The sequence below is a fragment of the Lepisma saccharinum genome, chromosome 15 (genome assembly GCF_977018435.1).
Source record: "Lepisma saccharinum chromosome 15, izLepSacc3.1, whole genome shotgun sequence".
NCBI lineage: Eukaryota > Metazoa > Arthropoda > Insecta > Zygentoma > Lepismatidae > Lepisma > Lepisma saccharinum.
Genome location: NC_139243.1, coordinates 10,404,326 through 10,418,729, shown reverse-complemented (window position 1 = coordinate 10,418,729; position 14,404 = coordinate 10,404,326). Strand labels below are relative to the sequence as shown.

General features: G+C 35.4%; 1 protein-coding gene across 2 annotated transcripts in view; it reads right to left on the bottom strand.

The window, feature by feature from the left end:
- Nucleotides 1-14,404, bottom strand: part of LOC145999577 (fatty acid synthase-like) — a 138,624-nt gene that overhangs the window by 65,210 nt on the left and 59,010 nt on the right. For both annotated transcript variants that reach the window (XM_083136602.1, XM_083136601.1), the window contains exons 5-9: nucleotides 13,413-13,613; nucleotides 9,381-9,619; nucleotides 5,927-6,157; nucleotides 3,544-3,735; nucleotides 1,038-1,166 (exon numbers count right to left, since the gene is read on the bottom strand). In XM_083136602.1, coding sequence (XP_082992728.1) covers nucleotides 1,038-1,166; nucleotides 3,544-3,735; nucleotides 5,927-6,157; nucleotides 9,381-9,619; nucleotides 13,413-13,613 — 992 coding nt within the window. The remainder of the gene's footprint in view (nucleotides 1-1,037; nucleotides 1,167-3,543; nucleotides 3,736-5,926; nucleotides 6,158-9,380; nucleotides 9,620-13,412; nucleotides 13,614-14,404) is intronic.

The following is a 14,404-nucleotide window of genomic DNA, read 5'->3' as shown; positions in this document are numbered from 1 at the left end:
GAGGATGCCAAAGAACCCCTTCCATCCTACTAGATCCAAGCAGCCCAGGCAGCAATGGTAAATTTTCATCAATCTTAAGGATGATTTTATTCTATACATCTCCCCCACCACTCTCAACATTATACAGGGTGTCTCATAAGTAATAGCACAAACTGACACAGGTGAAAGTACACAAAATAGAAGCAAAAAGTCTCAGTAAGCATGGGTCTCCAAATGAGCCATTTTTGAGATAATCGCAAATATGTAATTACAAGCCGCCACTGACTTCATTGTTTGTAAATGTCGTCATAGTTGGTAAAATGCTAATAATACAGTAAGAAAAGTGACTCCCACAGTACAAATAGACTGTGTACTGATTAAATCCACCCTGTTTGATTACAACACCACCTCTCGGAAATTTTATGTTTTGTAAACAAAGAGCCGACCTCTGACGTGCAAGGAGTAAAGCACTTGGTGTTTACAAAATGATGGCTTGTACCCACACATTCGCACACATTATTAGCATTTTACAAACAATGAAGTCAGTGGCAGCTTGTAATCACACATTCGTGATTATCTCAAAAACAGCTCGTTTGTAGGCCCATGTTTACTGAGACATTTTTGCTTCTATTATCATGTACTTTCACCTGTCAGTTTGCATTATTACTTTTGAGACACACTGTAGTAATAAGTTTAATACTGTAATGCATATAGATTCATTAGATTTTTAAATGTAAGTTTGTTCGTGATACAAGTATGTTTCGTACTTTCAAATGTCATGAAAGCAATCCATGATTGGAAAAGAGAAAAATGCAAGTACCACATTATTACCAAAAAACATTTAATAATGATTTGCTTAGAAATATAATAAAATTAAGAAAAAAGATCTTAGGAATAAAAAAAATACACAGTTTGCAATGCTTCTTGTTCTTCATCCTCATATTACATCCTTCCACAAGTAGATTGAGCTGACAAACTATTTCTATTTCACATATCTATATCCTACCCATGTTATTTTAAATATTGCTACAGATAATATCATTGACTCTCATACTTACTGCTACTTCATTCATAGCCGAGTCTGTTCCTAGTAAAGTGTAACCTCTGTACTGATGTCCAGGTATGTTTTCTGAGTAAATGCTGTGAAGAAGAGCATTGAAGTCATCATCCACTGGCCTGTCTTGCACCTGAAATAGAATATAATTCAATTCTTATAAATAACAATAAGCCTTATAGATGCTGACCAAGTCAGTCTATATTTCAGTATAGAAAACACATAACAATGTTATGTTTCAACTCTCTATAAGGGTCTTCTGCAGACTTGAAACCAAACTAAAATAAAATGAGATTCAAACAGAAGGATCTTCCTGTTCGAATTTTTAAAAGTTCCGTGGCAAACTGATTGTGAGCCTTTTTGCAGCTGGCTAAGCATGGGATATTCCTACCCATGTGTTCTATCGGTATCAAAAAGTATCAATTGGTATTTATTTACCAATACTGGCCAGAACTTTTCCGGCATTTTGGTCTTTCACGGACTTCATAAAAATGCCTCGTGACAATTATGCAAAATCAGAATTTTCTTTATATTTTGCACCAGTTTTGTGTGTAAAACTGTAATAGCAATATGTAATTTAATAATCTGATTTAATTCTTGATTATTTTAAAGCAAAAGTATTCATAAATTGATGCATGTAATTAGAGTGGAATACCTCGTTAATCTGGAATAATGGTGGGGGATAAGCTGACCAGTTTAACAAAAGTCCGGATTAACTGAAATAACCTAAAAGAACAGTAGAAAGTGCATTAAAACTCCATTTACAGCAACAAAACACATTTATTATGGTGCATTTAAAGGGCATAGGCCTAAATACACTATACACTACAGTACAAAGTCTGCAGGAAACAGAATTTCAACAGTGGTTGACTGCCTTTTCTTTGGGAAGTTCTCTTGTTGACTTCTAACCACATTTTAAACCTTGCATTCTGCTTTTTTTTTCCTTTTGCCTGTCCGGATTAAGCGAAGTCCGGCTTATCAGGGTCCGGATTAACGAGATTTTACTGTATTTCAATTTTCAAGTATCGGTATCGGTATGAATCAGTACCGGCATTGGTATCAGTTAAAAGTTGTATCGGTTTAGCCCTAATTATAACTTGTACAATGGGTACGAGGATAAGAAAGAGCACTGCTCCCTATTGAATTTGTCCTGGCAAGCAAAGTTACTGATAAAGTTACCTTATGTTATTTGGATGAAACATTATCATTTATACATTAAGTAAAGAAATTGAGGACTAAAAGTGGTAAACGTTGAAAGTGTTGGTAAATCGCATCTTTCCTCACTTTAGCCTATAAGAACATTCACACTAGTGACCTCTTTACATGCCCTTTGACCTACTTAGAGGGCTACCAGCCACCTTTCACGTTTACCACATTATAAAGCATGGCACATTGCAAAGTTTAACATGGAAAACGGTGTTTGAATTCTTGTGGCACTTACAGCGTTTACCAATTTTAGTCTTCAATTCATTCTATGTTTCAAAAGTACAACTCTTGAAACTTTTACATGTCGAAAACAACCTAGTTCCAAATTGAGGTGTAGCTAACCCAAAATTTGTAGTGAATACCTACAAAATCCTCCACCCATTAATGCATACAATGGCATATTACATAACATAACCCGTAGCTCTACAACCCTGGAAGGGTCTTGGCCTAACTCCCGACTGCCAGTCTCCCTCACGCAATCCCTTATATCTGATGAATTATATTCTGCTTTCCTTGAATTATCTACTGTAATAACTATTAGAGGTAGACAGGTACAGGGGATTGGTAGGAGTCATAACCCACTTTCCCCCCTATTTTGGTTACCTGTGCGAGGAGGGTGGAAAAATAACATTCCTAACAATGGAGACAAAGTCCTAGTGTTAAAAAATTCTTTAGTATGCCACTGGACAGAGGTATGCAACTTTGTATCATAGCTGGAAATTTAGAAAAATGTTTGTTAAAAACTGAATAATCTTACATCTGGAGTTTAGTGAAAGTTCTTATAATAATGCTAATGCATTATGTGGGCCTTCCCCGATAAGTCTGTCACTAAATAGGTCCTGGCTTTAACCTCCAGTGGAGGCACATTGCACAGTTATTCAAATCCCACTTTAAACTGTAGGTTGAGTCCCAATTAGCCTCTCTGAGCATAAAGTGAACAAGAAACTAATGCCTTGTTCCATTATAGTTATCGTACTAGTAATGAGTAAGCATGCATGATGATTATCATTCCGACACTGGTGTGAACACAATCTTTTCAATTGCCAGTTCATTTCCATTTGGCAACACCACAGTTCTTGATCCAAAATGTCAATGTTGCCAAGCCATAAAATACTAGGTTTCATTTTGTCTGATGTGGGTCTGCTAATACCTTCAGTTTTTATACTATGGTTCTTCTTTTCCTTTTTACATGAACGAACACTTACATGTGTTTTAGCAAGTTGACTCTTACAACAGCATCGTTACACTACCCCAGTTTAAAACTTCTCAATAAGCCTCTGCCAAGTTGTTCACATGGTTATTACCTGGTTCAAGAAGTGGTCGACAGCATCCTTTGTCCTTCCTGAAACTGTTACGAGGCGAGGAGGGCCATCCTGGGAAGTTGGGGTTTTGGGTTTCAGATTTGAGCGGATAATCACGTGAGCATTTGCACCTCCGAACCCAAAGGAGTTTATAGCCACAATGCCACCATTCCATGGTTGCTTCTCTGTAACAACCTGCAAAAACAAAACTTACAAATGATCTGCTTTCTACAAGATTTTATGAAACACAGCTCCGAATCTCTCAAATTTTGTAAAACAAATCATTATCATACTGCAAAGGTAATTTATATATATTTCCGGACATGACAAAAAACAAAACAAATGTACGGTGTGCTTAAATGTATGTGTCAACCAGGATGATAAGTGCCTGAATACTATGTGTGCCTATGTAGAAAAATAGCTCAAGGTTCGGAATATAAAGGTATTGTTTAACTACCATATTTGCCAGCATATAAGATGTACGTTTTCCTTTAAAAATAGGTTCAAAAAACAGGGTGATCTTATACGCTGACCAGAGGCGTCTCCTGAACGCATGCGTCAATTGTGGGGAAAAAGGACAGCTTGCTCTGCGATGGCATTAATGAGCATTTCTACATTCAAATTTCTTCATATAGGATAAATGTTTATTTTACACGAGAGCACTCAACTAAGCTTCTATTACATTTCTTGGATCTGAAGTGAAAGAAAGTAATAATTCTTTTCCCACGATTGACGCATGCGTCACTTCAGATCCAAGAAATGTAATGTAATCTTAGTTGACCGCTCTCGTGTAAAATAAATACTTCTCCTATATGGAGAAATTAGAATGTAGAAATGCTCATTAATGTCGTCGCACAGCAAGCTGTGCTTTTTCCCATAATTGACGCATGCATAGCATGCACCGCATCCATTCAGGAGACACCTATGACGCTGACTCAGTTTTTTATTACATTTTTTTCTGGAAATTCTTTGTTCTGAGTTAGACAATTTCTTTCTTCATTCCATGCAGTTTGTGAGAGCATTCTAATTATATAGAGTCAATGTGCATGTATGACGACTCAGATTTAGAAGAGGTTTCAAGCAACTCTTCATTTATCTCTGGAGATGAATGTCTGGGTTTTGACGAAGATTAAATTGTATTCTTTTCTAGTTAGATTAGGTAAGTTATTTGTTGAAAGAAGACCTACATATTACATTATATTTGAAACACTGTAAATTAATTATAAATTCAGTATTAAAAGCTTTTTCCTCAAAAATGTGTACGAAAAAGGGGGTGAATCATATACGCCAGCAAATACAGTAACTTCATTCATTCTCTTTTATTACCATATGGGTACTTCTTTCTGGATATGGCTCATGTAACTAGCAGGAGAAGTGTCAGGAGGTTCAGTACCACCCCCCCCCCCCATACATATTATTTACTCCTTGGAAATTCTTATTTCAATAAGCACACATAATTGGAACATAATAACTAGGGCTAGGATTTTTATGACCTAAAAATCACTAAAATATGCAAAATAAAATATGCTCTTATGATCTAAAATTTTACAAAATATGCACTATAATTTAAAAATATGCCCATATAACTAGAATGTTTCAAACATCAATATCTAACTTATGATGAAATATTTTCATATACAAACTATTTTTAGTTCACTTTATGGGCCCTGATGAATTGAAATGCACAATGAATACTTCCTGTAAATTTTTCAATTAAAAATTAAAAAGATTTTGCTCCAGCCCCCCAAAAAAAACCTCGAGTGAACATGGAAGTAAGAACGAATCCATTTGGAAAATGACTGTATATTTCTTGAAAAAGCGAAAATATGCTGAATATGGCCGAAAATCCATCCAAATATGCTTTATCACATAGAAATGACCAAATATGTCAAAATATGCCTTTGAAAATCACCTTAATTCAATTAGTTTCTTCACAATATGAATTTATATATATTTAGGGAACACATCATCTTACCAAAAAGAATATGCTAAGTCATGTAAATCTTAGCCCTAATAATAACCCATTGAACTGGAGTCCCCCACAAGTGAACTCATATCATACAGTGTAAATTCAATATTTGGCTTCAATATAAGAGCAGGCATTTTTTCCTACCCCACTGTAGTGTTACTAGATTAAACTGTGTTCTTTTTTGAGGTTCGCATAACCACTTTTTGTACATGCACAATAATCTAACAGTTATTTTTAGTGGTTTTTATCTGATTTTATCTGCGACGATTCGTTCTGGTTTCCCAGAACTTTTTCAAGCTGCAAATACAACAACACAACCTCACATGGCTAGAACCTCACAGAAGTGCATAGTGACTAGTCATGTGAGGTTGTGTTGTTGTGCGTGCAGCTTGAAAGAGATTAAACTGCTGCAAATACCTGTAGCCTTCCGTCCATTAGAGATGGAATGTTTGGATTTGCCTGCTTGAAGTGAAGATTGGGTGGGATGTATCCTGTCTCCATTGCTATCAGGACCTTTGCAATGGAGCACAGTCCAGATGCAGGCTCTGAATGGCCCATGTTGCTCTTTATGGTTCCAATCAACAATGGAGATTTCCTATTCTTGCACAAAACATCAGCAACTGCATTTATCTCCTGTGGATCACCAGCCTGTACAAAGGAAATGTTAATGTTACTACGACTAAAGGATGCACAGTGCAAACAAATTATTGACAGGACATACAGCCACATATCTATAAATACAGGGTGATCCATTTGAAATGTCAGAAAAGTAAACCATTATAACACCATTAAGCCTTGTTTCCATGATATGAAAAACTTTGATTGATTGATTGAGTTGGTGTTTTAAGTCCACTTTATGCACAGTAAGGCTAATTGGGACTGGACCTACAGTTTAAAGTGGGATCCGAACCACTATGTGCCTCCACCGGGTATCGAATCTGGGACCACCATTATATACAAAAGGTTAATATACATATCTCTGAGCAGTTTGTTGTAATATAAGTAGAAAGGATGTAAGTTTCGAGTGAGTGGAGGTTTGCAGACATCAGCCACGTGCATTAGCGTGCATGGTAGACAAAGAAGGTGGTCACGCTGCAACAGGGTGCACAGTGTGTCATATTCAACATGTTGCATGCACTCTAGCGCCACCATGCAGCTGAAGTCTGTAAACCTCCACTCACTCTAAACTTACATCCTCTCTGCTTATATTAAAACAAACTGCTCAGAGATATGTACATTAATTTCTTGCAAATGATGGTTTCATTTTATGACATCTCCAATGGATCACCCTGTATATTTCAATAGGGATTTGAGCCAAGTGTCTCACAAATAATAATAATAATAAGAGTAGTAATGGTAATAATAATAATATAAATGTTTATAATTAATAGGTCTATTCATAATAATAATTATGAAAGATAAATTAATTGTTATTCTTATTATTACATGAATAGATAAAAACACATACAATAGAGATAAAAGAGCACATGTTCGAATCCTAGCCTGGGCATAGAACGCCATCAATTTCATTACATCACCATCATTGTCACAATTAGCTAAAAGTGGCAGAGAAGTGACACTAAATAACAAAAATCAAATAACAATCAGATAGCTGAAATTTGTACGAAAACAACTGTCCTGGCAAATAAATTAGTGTCAAAAAATTGAATATTTATTAAAGAACAAGAAAGGATGTTATGTCCTGTTGATCAAAAATAAAGTTTCTGATTAATATTGTATGCATATTGATACATGCAGTATGTGCATAAAGCTTCTTAGATACTGTCGATTCATACCCATATGATCTCAATCTGATCCTTGCCTTCGTGTAAGTTCACTGAAAATAAATAACCCTCGATTATACTACAAATCCCGAACAAGTATATTTTGATTATTTATTTTAGTACAAGTCTTTTGAGGAGGGGGTCCAGGCCCCTTGGACCCCCTATAAATATGTTCTTCAGGATCAATATCACTTCATCTAAAAATTTCCTATAATTTTACTAATGTGATATTTGTATAAACAGCTCGTAGGTTAGTGTAATATTGTTACGCTATTTATAAAAATAAAGGTATAATGCATATTTGTAGTACAGTGGGATCCATTAGTATTACCATGCAAATTGTCTATGAGTATTTTCATTAATTTTTCTCTTACATCCTGTGTGTTTTTAAGCGATGGATTTTTATGTATGCTGTTGCAGAAGTTGTCAAAAGCTTGTTTTGAGCTTTCTTTTAATTCTTGAAGCTCTTATTGGGTCAAATAAGGTGCACGAACATGGTGATGGACAATTTGAACAGTAATACTCATGGATCCCACTGTACCTGGCCATAAGAGCTGTAAGAATTGCGAGGTCGATAAGTTTTCTTTTAGAGTATTTCTAAAAAAATGGAGATGAGGATAAGTTTCATACTATGCCAGGAAACTGTGCTTTGCCAGTATGTTCAAAACAAAATGGCTTCATACCAAACAAATGCCAGATGTCTGAGTTTTCTCCACTTACAAACAGGATGCACTGAGAGAACTTGTCCACCTCACACAGTGGCATGCCCAAAGGGGGAGTTGGTAGGGGGTCATAACCATCCTCCCTTTGGCCCAGTATTCCGACAAAAAAGAGCGTAAAAACAGAAAAAGATGGCAAAATAAGGGTTGACCACTAAAAAAGTATGCATAACCCCTTCCTTTTAAAAATCCTGGTCACGCCACTGATCCTCACAATCTGTATGTATCTTATGGCCAGAGGCTATTATATATTCTGGTTTTGTGAAATAAATATCTAAAATACGTAGCTTCTTTCTCTAAGGGAAAGCCCACTGCAGTCATCTGATTCCATACATTACTTAATGATGTGAATGAACCATTAAGGTTCCTTGTGGAACAATTGTAATTTCCATATAGGACCTGTAGAATATTGTTTGATTGATTGATTGATTTGATTGCCACTTGTGGCTGTGATGATATATTGAAACTGATAAAGACACACTCACAATGCACAGGCTAGGATTCAAACCTAGGACCCCTGGCATCGTAGCATGCCAGCGTGGAGGTTGGTTGTAGAATATTGGTTTTTAGTAAATTTTGAATTTGAATTGTCAAGTCCACTTTACGCACAGAAAGGATAATCAGTAGAGGCATGCATATTTCGTTTTTGACAAAAACACAAAATGTGAAATAACACATTGTAATGCTAATTTTTCATGTTTCTGAAAGGTATGAGGTGCATTTTCCTACCCTGTTTTGTCACGAAATGAACTGCAAAATGTGAAATAGACTCTTAAACACGAAATTTACCATTCATATACAGACACGACACTTTCTGAAGTCAGAATTATCCTGTGAGTTATGCAATTTAAGGAAAATTGGTTAATTCTGCTGCAAACATTTTAGAAGCAAAAATGGACCCCTTTATACAGGAATAAACTTAATATTCTGGTAATAATTTAATACACTATTATAAGGGGTATGTTTATTTTGTGTAATAGTGCAGTTTTAAATCAAATTTTGGATTACATTCACATTTTTAAAACCAAAATGTCATTTTATATGTCGCTTTTCACCGCTAAAACAACGAAATTTCATTTTGTTTACTGCTTTTAAACCAAAAATTGACTCCGTTTTTGTACCAAAATTTTGCTTTTTTATTTACCAAAAATATGTGCCTCTACTAATCAGGAATGGACCTACAGTTCGTAGTGAGATCCAAACCACTGTGTCGTGTAACTTCACTGGGTATCAAACCCAGTTCTCCTTGATTACAAGGCAACAATGTTAGTTTAATAAATGTTATATTAGTTAATTGGTTAATAATTCATATCAGTCCATGCCTAATATAAAAAAAAATGGACCACAAAGAAGTGAATCTAAATTTACCGGTGTTCCTGTAGCATGGGCTTCAAAGTACGATACATCTGCAGGGTTGACTCTTGCTTCTTGGTATACCTCCTGCATCAGTTCTTTCTGCATGTCTCCTGCAGGGAAGGTGATTCCTTGTATCTTGTGTCCATCTGAGTTGGTTTTTGCATGGAGAACTGTGGCATAGTTGCGTTTGGCTTGACTCATCTTCTGTAGGTAGACAACGACTACCGCTTCTGATCTCACATAACCATTTGCTGAAAGTGAATTTAAGAGTAGAACTTTGACTGAGACAGCATGAGAAATTAGTTTTTTACATTAAACATGTCAATCCCCCTTAGTGACATTGCAGTATAATGCCAGGGAAATTTTTCAAAATTGCAAAGCTAGAAACTTCACCGAATGGACGTATTTTGCTTTTATCATGATGATTTTTTCTTTAAAAAAAACGGTGTTTTAAACTAATTGTGAAAATGAAGAAAATAAAGATTAAATGAAATAGATGAAATTAAAAATATAAGAATGATGTTCTGGCTGCATTCTAGCCAGAAACTTTTACAATGGGAGCATGAGTGGTACCTAGGCAGATGTTGCCTTTAAAGTGCAAAGTGGGGCACTTGCCCCCACCAAGATATCAGGAAAAACTACATGTAATTTGAATGGTAAAATTGCGGAATGAAAACTTGTATGAGGGGTGCAATGAAAGACAGGATATTAAGTGGTTTCTGATATCTGTACATATCAAAAAAAGACAAAGAATTGTCCATCAACAAAGTGATGGATGTTTATGGAAATGATTCAAATCAAATCCAGTTTCTATAAATAGAGGACTCAAGTCTGAACTTGACAACAATATCAAGGTATTCTCATTTCAAATTAAATTTTATTATTTGTAAAATAATAACTAAGAATAATAATGAAATCTTACTGTACCACCCGGTGCTTGAAGTAAAAAATTCTTAGCTGAGAGAGGGGGATGCTTTGTCCAGTTAGGGGAAAGGTGGGAGGATGCTTGTATGGATCAACATGGACAATATGCAGTGGGTGGAGGGGTGCTACTGCAAATTAACCTAGTGGGGGATGCTTTATGAGAATTTTTTACTGAGGGAATAGTGCCCCTCATTTTGAGGTCTGCTGACATACCCCTCTCCCCCCCAAACCCACTAGAAAGAAAATCATGCAGCACCCTTGACCTTGTCTATTTAACACTGCAGTACATGCGTGGGTGGTGCAACTCTGCTCGGAGAGAACTTATTGGATATTATTGCAAGTTTTTATTGGATGGATCTGACCTTGCAAGAATTCTCCTGCGGAAGTGCCGTCTCCATCTCGTTACAATACCCAGTTGCTTCGACCTGTGCTACTGTCAAAACTTTGAGGTTTCTTTGCATATGGCTGTGCATCGCCCATGTGTGCATTGGTGTTTTCGTGAAAATAGATTGCTAGGTGGAGAAGAGGCGAATTTTGGACCTGATAAATGAGCTGAGTGACCAAGCAAACAAATAATCATAGATGTATTGATGAAAATTAATATTTTTTTAGCAAAATAATTCAGTGAGCACCTCGCTGCCTGCGCGTGTAATGGTGTTACGGAAAAATCAGGCACAGTTGCACAAAACCACATAACCTTCATTTCATGAACAAAACAACGGTAATTATTACAAAATTACAAAACAATAAATACAGATGTGTAGCCAAATGTTCAGTGGTGTGTAAAATGAAAAAGATATAATATTAATGCTGAAATATTAATATATTATTTGTGATTTTATGTCGATGAGCACAATGCCGCTGGCGCATGTAGTTATGCTTCAGAATTTAGTGTGTGCACTGTGGTGTTAATATTTGCATGAGAATTCAAACTAGATAGTTTAATGGCAGAATTATATTTTATATATTGCAATAATACAATTAGAGAAAGAATAACGCAGGGAACAAAGCATATTATGTCAATATACAATTACTAAAATGCAAGTTAATTAGGAGATATACAAAACTATTGATTTACAAAACACTTATAAGATTGGTAATAACTTACAGTGCTGAGGTATGGACAATAAGTTTAGAAGATGAACAACAATTAAGGAAAACAGAAAGAAGAAGAATCAGAAAAATATATGGATCAATCAAGAATGGAGATTTTTGGAGAAGTCGAAACAATGAAGAGATAAATTTCATCTTAAACCAAAAGGATATAGTTAGATTTATTAAAGCCAGAAGAATTAGTTGGATGGGTCACATAGAACGTAAGAGTCACATAGAACGTATGAGTCACATAGAATGTATGAGTCACATAGAACGTATGCATAAGGATAGAATGCCATGAAGAATCATGTATGAGAGAATGTACTCCACAAGAAGAAGAGGCAGACCCGAACTAAGATGGTGGGATAGTGTCGTACAAGATCTACAAAGAATGGAAGACCATGGATGGAGGGAGAAGATATTGGACCGAGATGCTTGGAGGCTGATACTACAGGAGGCCAAAGCTCACCCAGAGCTGTAGAGCCAGTTGGTATATTGCAATAATAATTGGGAGGTGGGAATTTCAAAACCAGATTAAAGATTATATAAGAAAATTAAGCTAAAAATGCAGACTCAACCAGAATAATGGACCCAGGGCTCTGCATACTATGACATTGCTATACCAAATGAGCTTCTGAAAAAGACCTAACTGGCATGGTAGCTCAGTTGGTAGAGTAATGTCACATGGGTTTGAGTCATGGTAGAGGTTGCAATTTTGTTTAGATATCTATGTAATACATTTCCTCTGTGAGCCACATCGTAAGGAAAGATTAAAGGTTGCTTCTTGAATGAGTGAATGAATGCATAGATTTCTTTTACAGTTTGCTTCTTATTTTCCTGTAGTTTACGATTATTACAAGCATAAGAAAACAGTTTTTCTTTGTGACATTTCAGGAAAATACATGCTCCCTTCATCAGACATTTATTTTCATTTTGACTAAAGATACAGTTATAACAATAGTTTGTAATTTTTTAAACAAAAAAGAATCCCTTATATAATGGATGTTGTCAATGTTACATTGTTGTAATTTAGCAACTTAACTGTGAAAAGAAGCAGTCTGTTTTATTTTTATATATATATATATTTTTTTCTTAAATTATGAATCCCAAATATCATCAGGTAATTCAAATTCATCATTGTTTTCACAAAGTCTCTTGATGTTTTCTGTTACATTAAATTTTAAAGATGGTGGCTTACTCCATTTGTATCTTTAGTCAAAATGAAAATAAATGTCTGATGAAAGGAGCGTGTGTTCTCCTGAAACGTCACAAAGAAAAACTGTTTTCTTATGCTTGTAATAACCGTAAACTACAGGAAAATAATTCTATAATGCAAGCAATGCATACATACATGAAAAAGTTTGCTTCTTGTTCATAACATCTGAAAGTTTCTGCCCAAGTTGTAAATATGCTGCATCAGAACAGAAGTCGTAAATACATTTTTTTAAAAAAAAAAACAACTTCAGTGCTGATATGATTCCTATATGAACAAACATGATACAGGTGGGTTTATAAATGTTTAGTTTAAGTTGATTTGATGATGTTTAAATACAACATTTGAGACAAATTTTGCAAAGAATTAGTGATGAATTTGTGATGCCAATAAATCTCAAGGAACTGCACAAATTTAAAGAATGAGAAGTTATTAATTTATCAACAATAATTTAGCCACAGATTCTCAATAACCTCAGATTTTTCTGCAATTATCAACATTGATACAATTTCTGATTTGATTTGATTTTGTTATTTAGAATTGCTTTTCTGCCATTATTGGCTAATGGCGACGATGATGAGTAGTGATGATATGATGAAATTGATGAAAGAATACTCGCAAAGAACACCCATGCCCAGGGAAGGATTCAAACCTGGGGACCCTGGCATCATAGAATGCTGTGCTAACCACTCCGCCATAGAAGTTGGCAACCTTGAAACAATTGCCCAAAGCTTTATTTTAAATAGCTACTGATGCTGCATTCAAATTAAACAATAGCTACTCACCACAGACAAATATGTAAATAAGCTCACCTGATGCATCAAATGATTTGCATGTTCCATCAGGGCTCGTCATTCCTAATTTCTGGAACTGCAGAGAGTATGTGGGCTTCAATACAACATTAGCAGCACCAACAATGGCTGCTTCACACTGGCCTGTTCTGATGGCCATTGTTGCTTGCTGTAGGGCATACATGCTGGATGAACAGTATGTGTCGATTGTGTAACTGGGTCCTGCAAGTAACAGAGTAACAAGAGCATAAAAACAATGAATTGATTTGAATATATGTACCATGAGTGCCCATTTATACAAGCACAGACATAGCCTATGTTTCAACAAACTTCGCATAATTAAGTCAAGTAATTATTCTCAAAATCTTTCTTTAGCCAGTTGAAAAAAAAATGGTATCAACTCAAATGCATAAACAATTTTCATAGTGATATGAGAATTGCTGTATCATAATGCACACAAAAAGAATATTAATTTGAGCTTTGTAGTTTCTAATGTACAGTATTTTATGTACACATGTGTATTAAAACAAATACTAAACAAAACATAATACCAAGTTCCATTTAGGGATATTTCACACCAAAGTGACAAAACCATCTCAGTCCATGTAATAAGCAAGGGCGTATTTAGAGGAGAAGCAAGTAAAACATTAAGTATTCAAAAATATGCTTAATTAGCATATCCTGTGTAATTCAGAGTTATTTATATCTGCAGAACTTAAATGAAAGGAAGAATGAGATTAGGATCCATAGGCGCCAACTCCATGGGGATTGGGGGGCTTGAGCCCCCCCCCCCCCAATGTTAACGATGTGGGGCAGAGCCCCCCAAATAATTTTGCTTAAGAGGATCTAATGTATTATTTTGCTTCTCTTGTAAAGTTTACTCTGAATTTTGCCACATGAACTTAACTTTAAATACACATTTGAAATGTTCTAGACCATCAACTTTGGGGGGACTATGACCAGAGACAGCAAAACACAAAACACATGACTTATTACTATATACGAAGTATATA